Source organism: Ovis canadensis, chromosome 6, assembly GCF_042477335.2.
Source record: "Ovis canadensis isolate MfBH-ARS-UI-01 breed Bighorn chromosome 6, ARS-UI_OviCan_v2, whole genome shotgun sequence".
NCBI lineage: Eukaryota > Metazoa > Chordata > Mammalia > Artiodactyla > Bovidae > Ovis > Ovis canadensis.
Genome location: NC_091250.1, coordinates 88414262 through 88427662, shown reverse-complemented (window position 1 = coordinate 88427662; position 13401 = coordinate 88414262). Strand labels below are relative to the sequence as shown.

Below are 13401 nucleotides of genomic sequence, written 5' to 3'. Positions count from 1 at the left end.
AAATGCACCTGATTAAGAATGTGTCACCTTTGAATCATGTAATAATGGTTAAGACACAAAAAGAGGGAAAGAAGTACACGAGGAACAGTCCTTGAATCTGAGTTCAGTTTATAAATTTGTGCATTTGATGAACACTTCTGAAAGACTGGGGATTCTACAAAGAAGCAGCAAAAATTTTCCTGGAAGAGCCACCGTAACTGTGTCACTGGAAATAGTTGGGCTCTTTCTAGGGCAAGGAACAAAATCAGAGGCAGGAGTTTCCTCTTGCCTGTGTTTTCTTTCTTCTTTTTTTTTTCCAGGCAAAATGAGCAGTGGTGGGTATTTCCAGTGGTCAGGTTTGGCTGGAGTTGGTATCCTATGAGGTCAGTCAGTGCCCATTCGAAATAGCAACAAGCCCCTGCCTGATTTTTTCTGCCAAACTAAAGACAGGATGGCCTGTTGAGAAGGGTCTAGAAGAGCACAGTATTGAAACAGAAGCAAAGGCTTTCATTCTAGGATGCTGGGCATCAAGGTTCTTTCCAGCTTTGAAGTTTTGTGTCAAAGAAAGAGGGACAGGTACCAACAGGAGAAGAGGCATTTACGACCTGGCTTAACCTCATCCTGCCTCACCACTGGGACAGGCATCACTGGGACAGATTTTAAAGTTGGGGAGCACAGAACTGCCTAAAAACACCAAGATTTCACTATGACCCAACAACTGGTTTGACCCCAGGCTCTCTCACAGTAGAATGATTTCTTGTCTCACCGGAAACCCTCTTCAAGTGACCAAGAGGAGAGTGAAAAACATTTAGGGAGCCCAGGATGCAGGTCACAATATAAAAGTTTATCACAGCCTCGGGGACATTATGCAGGCAGGTCAGTGGAGTGTGGCTCATCCCCAGGTACAAACTACATCAAAATCCACTCAGGATTGTGCTGGCTGATTTTGCAATTGTTTGTTAAAACAACAAACCAAGGTGTTTCCCACACATGTGCTTATCTTTTACTGTCAGAGATGGCAAGTCCTGACCTGTCTGTCCCAAGTCCTCAGCCAAGAACTTGAACACCCTAACTTCCTATATCTCAATACATTTTAAACTGGGGGAAGGGGATGGGTGCACATCTGCCATTTTTTAGCCCCATTTCAGAGGCTACTTAGGTATGAGATATGCAGCAGGAAGTCATGTTGCCTCAAATTTGCTAGAACAATCCATACGTGCATGCTACTGCTGCAGTTGTGTCCGACTTTGTGACTGCATGGACTGCAGCCTACCAGGCTCCTCTGTCCCTGGGATTCTCCAGACAAGAATACTTGAGTGGGTTGCCATGCCCTCCTCCAGGGGATCTTCCCTGGACCAGGGATTGAACCGGCATCTCTACCTCTCCAGTATTGGCAGGTGGTTCTTCACCATTAACGTCACCTGAGAAGCCCCTGCTAGAGCACTGTTTGGCTCTAAAGTAAGGAAATATAAACGACCTTGAAGCTGGTCAAAGACCTGTTCTCTTGACTTTGCAGTTATTTTTAATGCAATCACAGGGGATGTCGGATTAAAAAGACAGTTGCTGTAGATCCTTCTCAGCTGGATTTGGGCTCTGTCTTGGAAATCCTCATCTAGAGAGGCTCATAGTGAAGTGGACACTGCACCCTGCCGGAACCATGTCCAGGCCACGCTGGGCCATGAAGAGCCGGTTGACAGGAAGATTCCTACTCACAGCTTTAGTTCGAAAAACCTGGGGTAGAGGGATGAAGGAGGTTGCAGATTGCAGGGTGACTCACACAAGCCCTCAGGTGGAAATTTCTCCTGCTTCTCAGTCCCTGGCCCTGGGAAGTGTAGGGGTGAAGCGCTGCGGACCTATCTCCACCTCTGTAAAAGGCAGAGATTAAAAGCGCCGCCCCCATTTCCCCAACTATGAAAAGTAACTTCTGTCCTCTGGGTCATTTCTCTGAAGGAGGTGTGGGGTGTACCGCCCTCCCTGGAGAGGCTGCAAAGTGCTAAACCGCTTTAGAGGCAGCAGGGCTTGCAAGGGTGAGGCGTCCCGCCGTGGAACCGGGCTGCCAGCCCAGCGATCCGTCAGGACTGTCCCCAGGGCAGCTCTCTCTGCCCAGAGGAAGCGTTTGAAGGCGGTTTTTCCAAAATCACCGCCGCTCTTCCTCCACTCCTTCCTTAAAGCCTCAAGGCGGGGAGGGCGCGGCCACCTTCTCCTCCCACTGCCTTAGAGCAGGAGCCCCGGGGAAACCTGTTGTAAAAATTGGGGTCAGGAGGGAGGCCCAAGGACGCGCAGGTCTACGGGGGGATCCCCTAGGCGGGCCCCCGGAAGGGCCCCGCGCAGGCTCCCGGCACAGCCTGCAGCGCGGGACACCCGCGCGCCGTGCCACCGCGGGCGGGGACAGCCCGGCGGGCTGAGGGCGCCCCGGATCGCCGTTCCTCCCTGCGCTCTGCCCACGGCCTCGCTCATCACCGCCGCTTCTCCCTCTCCAGCAGCCGTGCCGGGACCATGTCGACCGAGACCGCGAGCGGCCCCACTGAGGACCAGGTGGAGATCCTGGAGTACAACTTCAACAAGGTCAACAAGCACCCGGACCCCACCACGCTGTGCCTGATCGCGGCGGAGGCAGGCCTTTCAGAGGAGGAGACCCAGGTAAGCCCCGGCGCGCGCCCCGCGCGCCCACACGCCCGCCCCTCGGGACAGCCTCGATCTCGAGAAGGTGAGGGCCTCCCTCACCCTCGGCTCCCGCCTGGCCCTCTTCCCCCGGATCTGTCAGCGTTTCTGCCCGCACCCCGGGAGCCCAGACCTGCATCGCTTCCACCGCAGCATCCCTGCTTCTCGGCTCCACCCGCGCCGGGTCTGCCCTGCACCCCAGCCGAGTGGCTCCCGCAGGAGCTGCTTAGAAACCCCACGCCCGCCTTCCTGTCTGTTTGATTTTCCTCTCTCCCCTACAGCCAGAGAAAGCACTCTCTCCTCCCGCCGGGCTGGGAGCCGCGTCAATGGGCCCACTTTTGTCTCGCTTTCCCGGGTTCACTTTCCCCTTTGGGCTCTGAGCGAAATCTTCCGGAGAGGTGCGGTGTGCGCCCACTGAGCCCAGCGTCCACAAATCTGTTCCCAGCGGGAATGTCAGAGCTGGACGAGATCCTAGTGATAAGCTATAAATTTAGTCCTCGGGGTTGGTAAACGAGGAAACAGGTTCAGGGGGAGGGAATTGTCATGATGGCTCAGGTCGTTATGCATCCTCTTTCCACCACATCTCGCTGCAGCTTCCGCTCAGCTGCAGAGCTAAAACTGAAGGGAGTCAGGGAGATTTGGTTCTGATTTTTAAAAATTCCACGGCCCTAGGAGATCTAGGATCTTCTTTTTCTGGAGTTTTCTGACAAGGTAGACATCTAACATTACAACTGAAGGGAGTGAAGAAAGATGTCACTGTAAGTGCATTGATTTATTTATCTATTTTAAAAGCTTCTGTATTATCCTGAAAATCGTTTAGGACAGAGAATGTAACACTGCCCAGGATTTTAACCACTAGGAGCTGGCTTGAAGGAGTACTGGCTCCTTCAACCGACTTTTTTTTTTTTAACCCCTGCCTAAACTCTGACTTCTATTTTCCCTTTGGTCATGGAAAGACAATTAGTTATGCCTGATAATATCACTTGGAACTCCTCTAGCATCTCTCCCATGGGAACCCAAAGCACTTCGCACCACTCATCACAAGTCTAAAGCAGAGACTTTCTTAATCTTCCCATTTTATAGACCAGGGCATCAGACATTTTGTTCTCTCCTCACCATGAATCATTCTTAGATGAAGCTTAAGAGCTTATAATGGGTACTTCAATGGATCCTAGAATCAAGACTCCAAGATACATCTTGGATCCCAAGTCCAAAATGACTTTTACTAACTAAGCCTTTGAACGTGGTGGGCTACAGTCCATGGGGTTGCAAAGAGTCGGACACGACTGAGGGACTAACACTTTTGAAGAATTTGCCTGTAGGAGATCCTCCCATTTCTAGGTCAAACAGAAAGTCAAACATATCTTTTTAGAGAAGGAAACAGCTGTCTGGCTAACCAGAACCAGAACTTAATAGAAGGTAATTTAGTGATTTAGTGTAACCCAAGTCTAACAGCTCAAGTTTCTGTGAACCACCCCCTCTTTCCCCAGGAGGCAGCCTGCTGAACTTCTGTCATTTAAAATCCCACGCTATATTTAGAAAAGAGGAGTGATCATAGAGACAGTAACTCAACTTCTTAAAAAGAAAGCTGTGGATTCACTGTGGGCTCTGTGAAAGTGTTAGTCACTCAGTTATGTCCAAGCTGCTCTGTTTGTGGGATTTTCCAGACAAGAATACTGGAGTGGGTCACCATTCCCTTCTCCAGGGGATCTTCCCCACCCAAGGATTAAACCTGAGTCTCCCACATTACAGGCAGATTCTTTATCATCTGAGTCAGATTCTCCCTTGGCAAGTTACTGTCGTTCCCTTACCCGTAAAGCAGAATGATTACGTTGACCTTTATGAGAGATGATACTTGCCACCTATTGTTCCAGGTATTCTCCAAGTATTAAATCCTTTATTTTCCACAACAATGCTGTGAAGTAGGTGCTTTTGGCCCCATTGCACAGATAAGGGAATTGATTTACAGAAAGGTTAAATAATTTGCTCAAGGGCACAGCTAGGAGGTGGCAGAGCTGGGATCTGTGCCCTGGCAGTCTGGCCCCCTGGCCTGGATGCTTAAACACCATGCTGTTTTGTCTCCACAGAAAAGAAATGGAAACAACTGGATGGGATGGGAGGAAAGGACTGAAAATTCAATTTATGTTCTCTTTATTCCTAAAAAAAAAAAAAAACTATACCAAAAATGACAGTCATCTCAGGCCACATTTAGTCTTTCCTCAGGATACACCTTATATGAGAGAATTGCACTGAAATCAGGTTTGAGGCAGGAAGAAAGAGAGGGCACCCTTCTGTAATCAAGGTCAGTCAGTTCAGACCCCTGCACAGCAGGTTCCTCCACCGTCTTAGGCATCCCTTCTCCCATCTCACCTCTTCTCCCACCTTCAAATGGGCAAATGGTCGACCCAGCTCTGAAGTGAGCCTTTGCGGGGATGAGTCAGCCTCATAGCAGGGCCCTTTGCTTCCTTTTCCTGCCACAAGGCCAACACCTTCTTCCTCCCCAACATTGCCACAGCTCGGCTTTACCCCTCTGTCTTCCAGCACCAACTACAAGGAAGCATCTGAGACCCCAGAGCTCAGAGAGAGGAGAAATCAAGCAATTTCAGAGGAAGAGGCTTCCTAGGTGACCCTCTGTCCTCTCTTATCAGATTGGATCTCATCTTCCAACTTCCCATCCTCCCCACCAACCCACCATCCCCTTAACTCCTTGCCAGCCGTCCCACCCCCAACGTGGACTGGTGGGTGGGAACAGTTTCCCTGGAGGGACCCTGTAAATAACTGCTGGAGACCGGGGTGTGCCCAGCCTGCATATAAGCAGTGTCTGCTATCAATGCTTTCTCTGTTTCTTTTCTTTATTAATGTTACCTTTTTCCATAAGAAAAGGTCGTCAAAGCCAAGATAATATTTATTTCACATGCTTGCTCTCTTTATGCCTAATACCACCCACCTCCAGAATTGGATTCATATTCTTTTTCCTAGAACAAGGAATACTAGGAAAAGAAAAATAAGCATGCTATGCTACTGTGAGATATTAACAGTTTACTCAAGCTGATTCACACTGCTGATACTTTGGCAAAAGTAAGAGGGACTAAAAGGTTAAACTGTTCCCTGACTGGGGACTTTGACCCCTTTGTAACTGTCCCACTGTAGGACAGTGTTCTCTACTTGCAGGGAACGCCAACAGGAACCCAGCATGAGGTGAAGGATGCTCTAATGTAAATTACTTTTTATGGTGCATTTGCTGGGATCCTTGTTATCCAGCCGTGTCTAACTCTTTGCGATCCCGTGCACTGCAGCACACCAGGCTTCCCTGTCCTTCACTAGGTCCCAAAGTTTGAGCAAACTTCTGTCCATTCAGTCCATGATGCTGTCCAACCATCTCATCCTCTGCTGTGCCCTTCTCCTTCTGCCTTCAATCTTTCCCAACATCAGGGTCTTTTCTAATGGGTCAGTTCTTTGCATCAGAATGCCAAAGTATTGGAGCTTCAGCTTCAGTCCCAGAATGGATTTTTTTCTCATGACAGTAATTAGATTTCCCTTATATTTAAATTAGATAAACTTTACAGAATCTCAACCCCTGTGTCTTTTATTATTTTGAAGTCAGTGTGAGAAGGGGCTGGGAAAGCTCTCATCAGCCCCTTGGGAGGTTAGGATGATCTGCCATTTTCTATTTTCACTGATTCAACCCCAGTGTAGTTGGCATTGGTTCTTAGATTGGTTTCCAGAATTTTTATCTCCTCTTAATATCCTGGGATTCTTCCCAGAACCCTGGTTTTAGTTGTTAGATGTTTCATCAGTGGAAAAAGACCTCTAAAGGTCTCTTACTAAAAAGAATGAAATGTTAGTTACTGGAGAAAAGGACAGGAACAGTGTTATCTTGCCTCAACCCCTCCACATCACAGGGTCTAATTATCATCTGTCCCCTTGGAGTAAATAAATCTCCATCAATGGGTGAGGCTAATGAGGGCATCCATTTATAAGCAAGAAAGGGATGAATGTCTTTCCCAGGGGATGACCGACCAAAACAAAGAAGAGAAGGAGAAAAGCCAGGTGGAAAATTAGTCTCGACATGAGTGAGATGTGATAAGATTCTGCTCTGAAGGTGAAAAAAAGCAAGCAAGGTGTTTAATGGTTTTTGTTGGAGAGCAACTGGTTTGCTAAATTATTATACATGTGTGTGATTTAAAATATATATCTTCAGAAAATCAGTTCAGTCGCTCAAAAATAGCTGAGCTTTTCTTGAGCCTCCCCCCATTCCCCAATGCTAGGGTTCAATTTATTAAGCATTCGGATGCCAACTCACCGATTCACAAATGTGGTCATTGCTGAAGTTATTTTCAGTAACTGTATATTAATATTCTGCTTCATTACTCATGTAAGAATTGGCTCTTCTGAATGAGTCCAGCTCAATCATTTTGTCCTAAATGAATCCTGATAGAAAATGAGCCTTTCTCCCTCCAAGTTTTAATTAGTTGGTCTGTAAAACTCTGCTGCTTATTCAGCTCTAGTAACTGGAAATTCTGTTGAATCAGACCTTGTAGCCTCAAAATCCCTGCAGAGGCACCTCATTAATGAAACTGGAACCATGCTGCTCTCACACCAGATTCCAGAGTTAGCTAAATATATACATGGATCCCCGAAGCAAATATGCCCATCTTTAGCAGTAGAACATTGGCTGAAGTGTGAAGTGTTAGTCACTCAGTTGTGTCTGACTCCTTTTGAACCTGTGGACTGCAGCCCACCAAGCTTCTCTGCCCATGGAGTTTTCCAGGCAAGAGTACTGGAGTGTATAGCCATTGCCTTCTCTAGGGGATCTTCCCCACCCAGGGATTGAACCCGGGTCTCCAGCACTGCAGGCAGATTCTTTACCATCTGTGCCACCAGGGAAGCCCAGAACATTGGTTAAAGCTACCAAAAACACGTGAGTTCTCTATTGTCCTTAAGGAGGGAGACCCCTAAGAGCGAAATACTGCATCCAGAAAGCAACCCCTAAGAGGTTTCCCTAAGAGCAATCTGCTGCCACTGGTTTTCAATTCTTTTCTCTGCTGCCTCATCAACAGTACAAGTGTATAAGACCACAGATCTCAGTGGCTGTGTAACGGGCTTCAGTGTGTAAACTCTGTTGAACAGTTAGGGTGAAGTATAGGCGTGGTCCCTTGCTGTTCAGCCAGCTGAGCCTTGGTGCAGACCCTAGACCATCCTGTTTCCTCGCTTCCTAGCTCTCAGGCCTTGAGACACAGAAGCACTCCTTCCCCTGTGGTCCTTGCCCTTTCTTCTCATCTGGGGTGTATGCCGAAGTGCCTTTTGATTCCCTAGATCTCTGTAGAGATGAGGTCTTCCCGAGTGTGGCCCTGGAGCCCACGCTGTTTGTTGGGAGGCTGTGCCAAATCAGAGACGTCTAGGTGTCACCACACAATCTCCACACCATCTCCATCAGCACATCCCAGGTCTGGCATCCATCCCACAGCTGTGTTCTTTCTCTCTGCTTCCTTTCTGTCCCCTCATCTATTGGCCCCTAGAATAGGTACATTTAAAGTTTTATTTTATCTTTTAATATTTGTTCATTTATTTGGCTGTATTGGGGCTTAGTTGCAATGTACAGACCCTCTAGTTGCGGTGCCTGGGCTCAGTTGTTCCCGGGCATGTGGGATCTTAGTTCCCTGACCAGGGAACGAATCTGCATGCCATGCATTGCAAGGTGGATTCTTAACCACCAGACTCCCAGGGAAGTCCTAGGAATAGGTAAATGTTAGAAACCCTAACCAGGACAATAGAAACTCCCTAAGCTTCCCTCTTCACTTATAGTTGAGCTGACTGGTGCTCTAACGTCCTCAAGTTCTCAGAGCCAGTTGATTAGAATAGAGCTTCCTGTTGGCAGGGCCCAGGACTACAGAGCCACCAGTGGTCACCTACTCAAGCGTTGAGGTAGAGAAAGTGTGCCATGTTATGTGAAAGGTTGGGAAGCACAGGAGAATAAAGCCTAGAGGTTCCGTCCCGCCCATAGAGCCTTCTACTCATCATCTCCCGTGTAGATCAATGCTTGCTGCTTCTATGCCTTCACTCTTCTCTCTTCAATGTTGTTTTCTGAAAAATCCAGATCCCTCCTGGCCAACCTGCTTCAGTCGTGTCTGACTCTTTGTGACCCCATGGACTATAGCCCCTCCAGGCTCCTCTGTCCATGGAATTTTCCAGGCAAGAATATTGGAATGAGTTGCCATTTCTTTCTCCAATGGTATAATCTCAGTGGTGTAATTATGGTGTACTTGATGCTTTTGAACTGTGGTGTTGGAGAAGACTTTTGACAGTCTCTTGGACTGCAAGGAGATCAAACCAGTCAATCCTAAATGAAATCAGTCCTGAATATTCGTTGGCCACCTGATGTGAAAAACTGACTCATCAGAAAAGACCCTGATGCTGGGAAAGATTGAAGGTGGGAGGAGAAGGGGACGACAGAGGATGAGTTGGTCGGATAGCATCACTGACTCGATGGACATGAGTTTGAGTAAGCTCCAGAAGTTGGTGATGGACAGGGAAGCCTGGCGTGCTGCAGTCCATGAGGTCAAAAAGAGACAGAAGCAACTGAGTGACTGAACTGAACTGACTGATATGTTGTAAGGCAATTCTACAACATATGAAGAATGTTTTAGCCTTCACATAGGACCATGGCTAGAACTATCCCATCTGGGGCTTTTCTAAATCCATGGTTAATTTTGTGAGGTATGAATATTTGGGTCACACAAATCTAGAAGATTTTAAGTAAACTGGGAGTTCTACTCTATCTTTTCTCACTGCTCAGTGGCCCTGGAGCAAGAAAGATTGGGCCAGACTACTCCATAGATTCCCCCAAAAGAAGAGCCCCAAGGCTGTCCAGTGCCTAGTTTTTCATTCATTTTATTCAACAAATTCTAATGAAGCACTGTGGATGACCAAGGCCCTTGGGATCACCCCACACTGATGAGGTAAAACAGTTATATAGATTTATCTGGGGCAACAAGAAGATGCTTTGATTTCTTTTATCATTCAATGAACATTGATTAATCTCTGTTAAGCCCTTATGCTAGGGGCTAATAGTGATAAGACGGATACAGACTCTGCTTTCACGGCTCTTATCTTTTAGAAGGAAACGTAGACTAAAAGCAAGTGAATGCACAAGTTGATGAATTCATTACAGATATTCAAAGTTCTGGGAAGGTAACCAAGTATTAAAATAGAGACTAAGGAGAAGGATAGAGAATCTACTTTAGATAAAATGGTCAGGGAAGGCTTCAGTGAGGTTTTATTTAAGCATAGGAAATAGTATGTGCAAAGGTCCTGAGGCAGAAAGGTAAGTAAGTATCACAGAGAGAAGAACCAGCCCCATGGGCTCAGTTCTTACTTTCCTTTTTTACAACTGGGTCACAGAAGCTACTTTGAGAAAGGGAATGGATATTTTTCAATATGTGACAAGTAACTTTGCACATTTTCCTCCTCCAGAAATGGTTCAAGCAGCGCCTGGCCCAGTGGCGGCGGTCTGAAGGCCTACCCTCTGAGTGCAGATCCGTCACAGACTGAGGAGATGGTGGGCATTGGCACTCCCCTTCATGAAGACCATCTGCTATTTCTCTTCTCAGCTTCATTAAGCTATTTTGGTTTTTCAGTGTAGTGTTGTTATGTCCCACTGTTAGCTGTCCTGCTATTTAACACAATGTTGTATTTTTTTTTTAATGTACATAACTAAAGAAGATAATAACAATCTTTCTGTGTGCAAGCACATAGGAAGCTATGTGCAGCAGCTTCTGTGTAAAGCAGAGGTGTGGCTGCAAATGGTGTGGCTGGCATTTCCTTTTGAGTCATGATAACATATGGTGTTAAAAACCACCTAAGTTTCCTTTTGACCATCACCTCCCAATAACAATTTACTGTCAACATCCATTTCAGAATGGTCAAGGCTTCTGTTGAAAAGATAACATGACCAAGAGAAAGACGCATCTCCTTCTAATTCCACTTCCCTAATTCATTTTCCTTGTGTTTCATTTAATACATTGAGTGAGAATACAGAGGGACTTTGAGTCATGTGGATTTCATAAAGCAGTTCCTTGGATTATAGCTGAATTAACTTGGAAAGCACTCAGGCTGGAAGTCAGAAATCCCAACTGGCAAAAATCAAATAACTAAGGGGAAAAATCCACAAAAGTCTTAAATTTCCCTTATTTAAATACATTTGTCAATTTATTTTGCTAAACAAAATGAACTGCTTTTTGTCTCTGAAATGATGTTCTAAATAAAACCTTAACATTTTGTGAAAATGCACTGAGTCCTCTGCAGATTTTTAACTGAATAATAAGCATATCAAAGGAAAGCAGAATAGCTCAGCATAAGAGCAGCCTGACAAAAGAGCTGTCATTTTCTAATCCTTGCTATTCAAAGTGTGGTCCAGGACTGGCATCATCAGCATTAGCTGCAAGCTTGTGAGAAAGAAAAGTACAGAATCTCAGCTCCAATCCAGGCCTACTGAATCAGAATCTGCATTTTCAACAAGCTCTCCAGGTGATGTACATGCACACAAAAGCTTGAGCAACACTGATCTGAAAACTCTACGGTCGATTTGCATCCATTTTTTATTATACACAGCACATGAAACAGCTTAGCGGGGTCTATATTTGAGTGCATGAACAGTAACGTAATTACAATGGATTAACCAAATAGGCTTTCTATATGTTTGTTTAATTGACTGTTTTTACATAAGACATCAGCAGGTGAGGGTGACAAGGAACTGCAGTCGTTTTATTTTCCTACTTTCCTATCTTTAGCATGTGGCTCTTGTGTTCATGGAGACAAGATGGGTGCATTTTAAATAAAAAAGGAAAAAACAAAGGGCAAATGCTAGGTAAGACTCTTCCCTTTAAAAGTTTCTGGAGGCCCCTACCTAGGGACTTGCACCTACATCTCATCGGCCAGAGTTGGGTCACATGGTCACTCCCAATTGCAAGGGAGTCTGGGAAGGTGAGCATATGTAATTGGGCATCATACTGCCTTAAGAAAAATTAGGGTTCTGTTGGTAAGGAAGAAGAAAGGGGAGGATGGATATTGGAAAGGCCACTAGCAGTATCTGCCAACCCAGCCCAGAATGAGGCTGGTGTCCACTTCTGAACTCTTATGCAGGCACGGTCTTTTCAGTTCTTTATAAAGAGCTCAGAATAAGAAACAGTAACAGTTATTTGGAATACAAATATTTACAAGATCCCATTAAACATCTGCGGCAAGCTTCCTCCTCCTTTACCTTAAAACATTTCTTCTCTAAACAACACACAGTGAACCAGCATCTGAGCAGGACAGCCTCGTCTGGCATACTCCTCTGCAGCCCAGTCGGCGGTAGTCGGAGCATCTGTCAGCACGTGGCTCGGTGCTGACGTCATGTTCTGGAAGGAGAGAAGGGAGATGCACAAGAATGTGCACACTTCATAAGCACCTGCATAGAGAGAGCATTCTTTACTGTTCAGAGCACCTTCATAGTCACGGTCTAACAGGGAAAAAATGCACTGTTAATATTACAGGGGGTGAAGCAAACCCAGACAGAGCATGGAGATGAGCCCATGTCAGGCAATGAGAGAGATGCTAAACCAGGTCTAAGCCCCAGCTCAGAAGTCTGTCCAACACCAGAGAAATGATTCAAGAACAAGCCATCCAGAACAAGAAGAGTTAACCAGCTGAGCAGAAAGTGCGCCTTTGGCTTGGAGTTGAGAAGCATGTTTATGATAGAGGATCACTTCCCGTGTTTATCTGGCCCGAGAGTTGAATCCTCGAATGGCAGGTGCTGGAGGGGAATGAAGATAGAGTATCCTTTAACAAATTAATTATTCAATTAATATATGTATCTAACTAGGGTCAGGATCATTGTTTGTTCATTTCTTGCATTTTAAGTATTCCTTGACGATATCGTTGTCATAGTCCTTAACCACCACACAACAGCAACCAACCACTATGCCACGTTTTTCTCTCTGTCAGTGTTTCAGCGGTCTACCCACTGCCCTCGTTTCTTGATGTCATCAGCCTTAAGGTTGATTTAGTGTTCAGCAAGCAGAGCAAGCCCGGTCTGTGCTTCTGATGGACTGGCTGTAAATTGGAGGTTTCATGATCTTCTCCTCGGGGTGGATTGATTTTCCAGAGCAGCTCACAGAACTCAGGAAAAGTGTACTCCCTAGATTACCAGTTGATTATAAAGGCTGTAACTCAGCAACAGTCAGATGGAGGAGATGCAGAGGGCAAGACTTGAGGGAAGAATGTGGAGCTCCCAGGCTGGCTCTGGGTGCCACTCTCCCAGCACCTTCTCCTCTTTACCAAGCCAGGAGCTCTCTGAACCTTGCACTTTAGGGGCTTTTTACAGAGATTTCATTATGTAGGTGTGATTGGTTAAATCATTGGCTAATCATGATTAAACTCAATCTCCAGCCCTGATCCCCTCCCTGGAGGTCAGCAGTGGGAGGTGGGAGGGGGCTGAAAGTTCCAGCTCTCTAACCACCTGCTTGGTTCCCCTGGTGACCAGTCCCCAGTCCTGTGGTTATCTAAGGGCTTTCCAAAAATCACCTCCATAACACAAACTTAGGTGTGGTTGAAAGTGAAGTGAAATTCACTCAGCCGTGTCCGACTCTTCGACTCCATGGACTGTAGCCTGCCAGACTACTCTGTCCATTGGCTTACTCAAGCGAGAATACTGGAGTGGGTTGCCATTTCCTTCTCCAGGGGATCTTCCCGACCTAGAGATTGAACCCGGGTCTCCTGCAT

General features: G+C 46.3%; 1 protein-coding gene across 4 annotated transcripts in view; it reads left to right on the top strand.

Moving 5' to 3' along the window:
- HOPX (HOP homeobox) overlaps window positions 1-10925 on the top strand; it is a 31568-nt gene extending 20643 nt beyond the window's left edge. For 2 of the 4 annotated variants that reach the window (XM_069594184.1, XM_069594183.1), the window contains exons 2-3: window positions 2460-2619; window positions 10114-10925. In XM_069594184.1, the coding sequence (XP_069450285.1) occupies window positions 2476-2619; window positions 10114-10191 (222 nt within the window). In that variant the 5' untranslated portion in view covers window positions 2460-2475 and the 3' untranslated portion in view covers window positions 10192-10925. Of the gene's footprint in view, window positions 1-1797; window positions 2007-2288; window positions 2620-10113 lie in introns of those variants that run through there. The other 2 variants (XM_069594182.1, XM_069594186.1) reach the window with 2 other exon arrangements.
- Window positions 10926-13401: the final 2476 nt, after the last annotated feature.